General features: G+C 52.0%; 1 protein-coding gene across 1 annotated transcript in view; it reads left to right on the top strand.

Moving 5' to 3' along the window:
- Positions 1-4,096, top strand: part of ARID1A (AT-rich interaction domain 1A) — a 34,725-nt gene extending 30,629 nt beyond the window's left edge. The window contains exons 19-21 of the mRNA XM_008635147.2: positions 2-272; positions 575-705; positions 1,140-4,096. Coding sequence (XP_008633369.1) covers positions 2-272; positions 575-705; positions 1,140-2,864 — 2,127 coding nt within the window. The 3' untranslated portion in view covers positions 2,865-4,096. The remainder of the gene's footprint in view (position 1; positions 273-574; positions 706-1,139) is intronic.
- The last annotated feature ends 704 nt before the right edge of the window (positions 4,097-4,800 follow it).

Below are 4,800 nucleotides of genomic sequence, written 5' to 3'. Positions count from 1 at the left end.
CCCCCCCAGCATGCAGAATCACATTCCTCAGGTATCCAGCCCAGCACCTCTGCCCAGACCTCTGGAGAACCGCACTTCTCCCAGTAAATCTCCGTTCCTGCACTCGGGGATGAAGATGCAGAAGGCAGGGCCGCCCGTGCCTGCCTCACACATCACACCAGCAGCTGTCCAGCCCCCCATGATCCGACGGGACATCACCTTCCCGCCGGGCTCGGTAGAAGCCACGCAACCTGTGCTGAAGCAGAGGAGGCGGCTGACAGCAAAAGATATCGGTAAGAGGAACCTCCTACCTTTCTGCTGGAGCCTTCTGAGGGATTGGTGCTGCCTTGGCCCTTTGGCACAGTCTTGCCAAGCAGAAAGGCTCTGCTGGCTTTGAAAAAAACTGGCATTTTTGCAGGTTAATTGTGTTCTGAGCCCCCGTTCTGGCATTGCCTACGGGCAGGTTGGTGCCAGACACAGCCTGTACGTCATCTTAACCAGGCTCTGCTCTTCACGGGTCCAAAAAGCAGTATCAAGTGTCTCCTTTTTGTTTTGAAACTCCAGGAGCTGGAAGTATCATGTGTTTATGTTACAGGAACTCCTGAAGCCTGGAGAGTGATGATGTCTCTGAAGTCGGGGCTGCTGGCTGAAAGTACGTGGGCCTTAGATACCATAAACATCCTGCTCTATGATGACAACAGCATAATGACCTTCAACCTCAGCCAGGTGGGTGCAGATGCTCTCTGGGACAGGTCTTTGAAGTGCTGGTGCTGCAGGGGTTTCTGTCAGCAAGGTGGCAACGAGCAGCTCCTGCAGCCTCCCTGTACCTGGAGCGTGGGGTGTGGGCAGCTGTGAGCGGTCACTCCCTGGCCTGAGTGATCTCTGTGTGTGCAAAGGCCCTCCCTGGGAGTTAACGGGGGGAGATACAACCGAGAGCGCAGGGTGTGTGCAGGGGGGGCGGTTTGGGTACTGACAGCCAGTGTCTGCTTCTGTCCCTTTTCTCAGAGGACAAAAACCTCTCTTCTGCACCATTTATTGCCAGCATGGGAAGACCCATTAATTGCCAGCACTGGTTAAACTCTCTGCCCTGCGTGCGTTGGCCTGAGTTGTTTTCTGATCGCTGTTCCTTCCTCCCCTCCTGTTTTTCTCCTCCCCTGTAGCTGCCAGGCTTGCTGGAACTCTTGGTGGAATATTTCCGGCGCTGCCTGATAGAGATCTTTGGAATCCTGAAGGAATACGAGGTAGGAGACCCAGGGCAAAGAACACTATTAGATCCTGAAAGGTTCTGCAAATCTTCAGCTTCCTCCCCTGAAGAAGGGGAGGAGGACGATGAGCCACGGAACCTGAACTGTGAGGAGGAAGAGGAGGATGAGGAAGAGGAGGAGGCTGCGTTTTCGAGCAAGGACAAAGTACCTCTAGAGAGCAGCGAGGAAAAGCTCGTGAGTAAATTTGACAAGCTTCCAGTGAAGGTGGTGCAGAAGAACGACCCCTTCGTGGTGGATTACTCGGACAAGCTGGGGCGGGTGCAGGAGTTCGACAGCGGGCTCCTGCACTGGCGCATCGGCGGCGGGGACACCACGGAGCACATCCAGACACACTTCGAGAGCAAGACCGAGCTTCCCTTGCCTCACAAACGAGCTTCCTGCTCCTCTGCCTTGAGGAAACGTTCAGCAGCCGAGAGCAACCCCAGCACCAGGGAAGGGGAGGCTCCTCTGCCCGACGGCTCCTCGGAGAAGAGGATAACTGCCACCATGGACGACATGCTCTCGGCACGCCCGGGCTCCCTGGCAGGGGAAGAGGAAGAGGTCAAAGCTTTGGAAACGGCGAAGGAGAGCAGCAAGTTTCCCTTTGTCATCAGTCCAGCTCAGAGCCACAGAAATATAAAAATCCTGGAGGATGAACCCCACAGTAAGGACGAGACGCCGCTCTGCACCCTCCTGGACTGGCAGGACTCTCTGGCCATGCTCTGCATCTGCGTCTCCAACATCATCAGGAGTTTATCCTTTGTGCCGGGCAATGACTTTGAAATGTCCAAGCACCCCGGGCTGCTGCTGATTCTAGGGAAACTGATCCTCCTACACCACAAGCATCCAGAACGCAAACAGGCCCCCCTGACCTACGAGAAAGAGGAGGAGCAGGACCAAGGGGTGAGCTGCAACAAGGTGGAGTGGTGGTGGGACTGTTTGGAGATGCTGCGTGAAAACACACTGGTCACGTTGGCCAACATTTCTGGGCAGCTGGACCTCTCCCCTTACCCGGAAAGCATCTGTTTGCCTATCCTGGATGGACTCCTCCACTGGGCAGTGTGTCCCTCAGCAGAGGCCCAGGATCCCTTTCCGACACTGGGACCCAACGCTGTCCTCTCCCCTCAGAGACTGGTTTTGGAAACACTCAGCAAACTCAGCATCCAGGACAACAACGTGGATTTGATCCTCGCCACGCCCCCGTTCAGCCGCTTGGAGAAGCTGTACAGCACCATGGTGCGGTTCCTCAGTGACAGAAAGAACCCGGTGTGCCGGGAGATGGCCGTGGTGCTGCTGGCCAACCTGGCGCAGGGGGACAGCCTGGCCGCCAGAGCCATCGCCGTGCAGAAGGGCAGCATCGGCAACCTGCTGGGCTTCCTGGAGGACAGCCTGGCCGCCACGCAGTTCCAGCAGAGCCAGGCGGGGCTGATGCACATGCAGAGCCCGCCCTTCGAGGCCACCAGCGTGGACATGATGCGCCGCGCCGCCCGCGCGCTGCTGGCCCTGGCCAAGGTGGACGAGAACCACTCGGAGTTCACCTTGTACGAGTCGCGGCTCTTGGACATCTCCGTGTCGCCTTTGATGAACTCTTTGGTTTCACAAGTTATTTGTGATGTACTGTTTTTAATTGGCCAGTCATGACAGCTGTGGGATCCGAGCCCCCGTGTGCGTGTGCGTGAGTGGAGAACTTAGAAACTGACTGTTGCCCTTTATTTATGCAAAACCACCTCAGAATCCACTGTCTGCCCTGCGCTGTCCTGCTTCTCCCTCGGGGAAAGATGTCCCCGGCCCCTCTCCCCCTTCCCTGCCCTTCAAATTTGTCCTGAATCCCTTATTAAAGGAGACAAAGTTCTGTCTACATAGAAGACTTTTTTTATTTTAACCAAAGTTACTGTCGTTTACAGTGAGTTTGGGGAAAGACGACTTGCCGTGTTATCCCATTGACAGGCACCACTTTCATAACTGTTTTTAATGGTAAACTCTGAAGGACAAAAAGTGACTGCTGAACGCTGTGTGGTTTATCGTTGTACATTCACAATCTTGCAGGAACCAAGAAGTTACCAGTTGTGAACAGACCTTGTCCAAGGGAGGCCTGTGCAGTAGCGTGTAGAACTCCATGTACTGTACACCTTAAACTGTAAACATACTGTAATAATGTCTCACATGGATAAAAAAAAAAGAAAAAAACGCTGGATCAGCAGCAAGCTGTAGTTTTTAAAAATGTTTTTAGTTAATGTTGAGGAGAAAAAAAGGCTTTTCCCCCAAAGTATAATGTGTGAACCTACAACACCCTGACCTCTTTCTCTCTTCCTCCTTGATTGTATGAATAACCCTGAGATCACCTCTTAGAACTGGTTTTAACCTTTAGCTGCAGCCCAGCGCTGCCACGTGTGTATATATATATGACGTTGTACATTGCACATACCCTGAGACTCCTGCAGTTTTGTCCCCCTCCCCACCCCTTTATAGTATGACGAGTTAACGAGTTGATGACCTGCAAAAGCGAGACACAATTATTTAATCTCTTGCCAGACATCCCTCCCTGAAGGATGCTGTACAGGTCTCTGTGTATAAAGTCATTGCTGTCTCAGCAGCCAATCAACTTATAGTTTATTTTTTCCTGTTTTTGTTTTCTTTCTAATCGAGGTGTGAAAAAGTTCTAGGTTCAGTTGAAGTTCCTGATGAAGAAACACAATTGAGATTTTTCAGTGATGAATTCTGCATATTTGTATTTCAGACGATGTAGCTAAAAACTTGATGTAAATTCCTCCCTTTTTTCCTTTTTTGGCTTAATGAATATCATTTATTCAGTATGAAATCTTTATACTATATGTTCCACGTGTTAAGAATAAATGTACATTAAATCTTGGTAAGATGTTTGTAAGGGTTTTTCTTATTGGCAGGACAGGGAGGGCAGCTCAGCTCCTCCTCCCAGGCCTCAGGGCTCCTGCAAGGTGCAGCAGTGTCAGGTGCTGCCAAGGCCTGCCTCGCTAAGATCGGATGCTGCCTGGTCTGGCTCCGCTTTCCCCGGTGGAATTTTTCCTTAAGAGCTGCCCAGGCTCAGGGATCTGCAGCAGGAGCTGAAGCTGTGGCCCCCAGGGAGGAGGGAAGGGAGGCAGTTCCTCCCAGCTCTGTAAAATGGAAAATTTTCACTGCCCTCACATTTTTCACATTTTCTTGGGAGCGTGGCGTGGACTCTCGACTTCCTCCCCTCCTTTCCAGCAGACAGAGCTCCCGGCCCCTCAGCAAACAGCGAACATCCTTTGGATGAGGATCTGCACGTGTTCAGGGCTTTGGAAGTGGGTATTTCACTGAGCCTGAGGCTTTGTCCTCAGTGGATACTGCAAGTAGGGTAGCTAGAACTGCTCTGAGCTCATTAAAGAAAAAGCAGCTTTTTTTAAAGGCAAGCGTCATTTTCGTTCAAAAATTCCCCTTGTTTTATCTTCCCAGTCCGCTCCTCGGGAGCTCTCAGTTCCCAGAGCCTTCGCTCCTCAAACTTCAGATTCCTGGGAGTAATTGTGCCAAAATCAAAGAGCCTTTTTCCTGAAAAGTCTTGTCTATCAGCAGGACAGGCGGG

This window comes from Corvus brachyrhynchos, unplaced genomic scaffold (assembly GCF_000691975.1).
Source record: "Corvus brachyrhynchos isolate BGI_N302 unplaced genomic scaffold, ASM69197v1 scaffold65, whole genome shotgun sequence".
Taxonomy (NCBI): domain Eukaryota; kingdom Metazoa; phylum Chordata; class Aves; order Passeriformes; family Corvidae; genus Corvus; species Corvus brachyrhynchos.
Note: the sequence above shows the minus strand (reverse complement) of the source record. Positions and strands in the feature narration are given on the sequence as shown.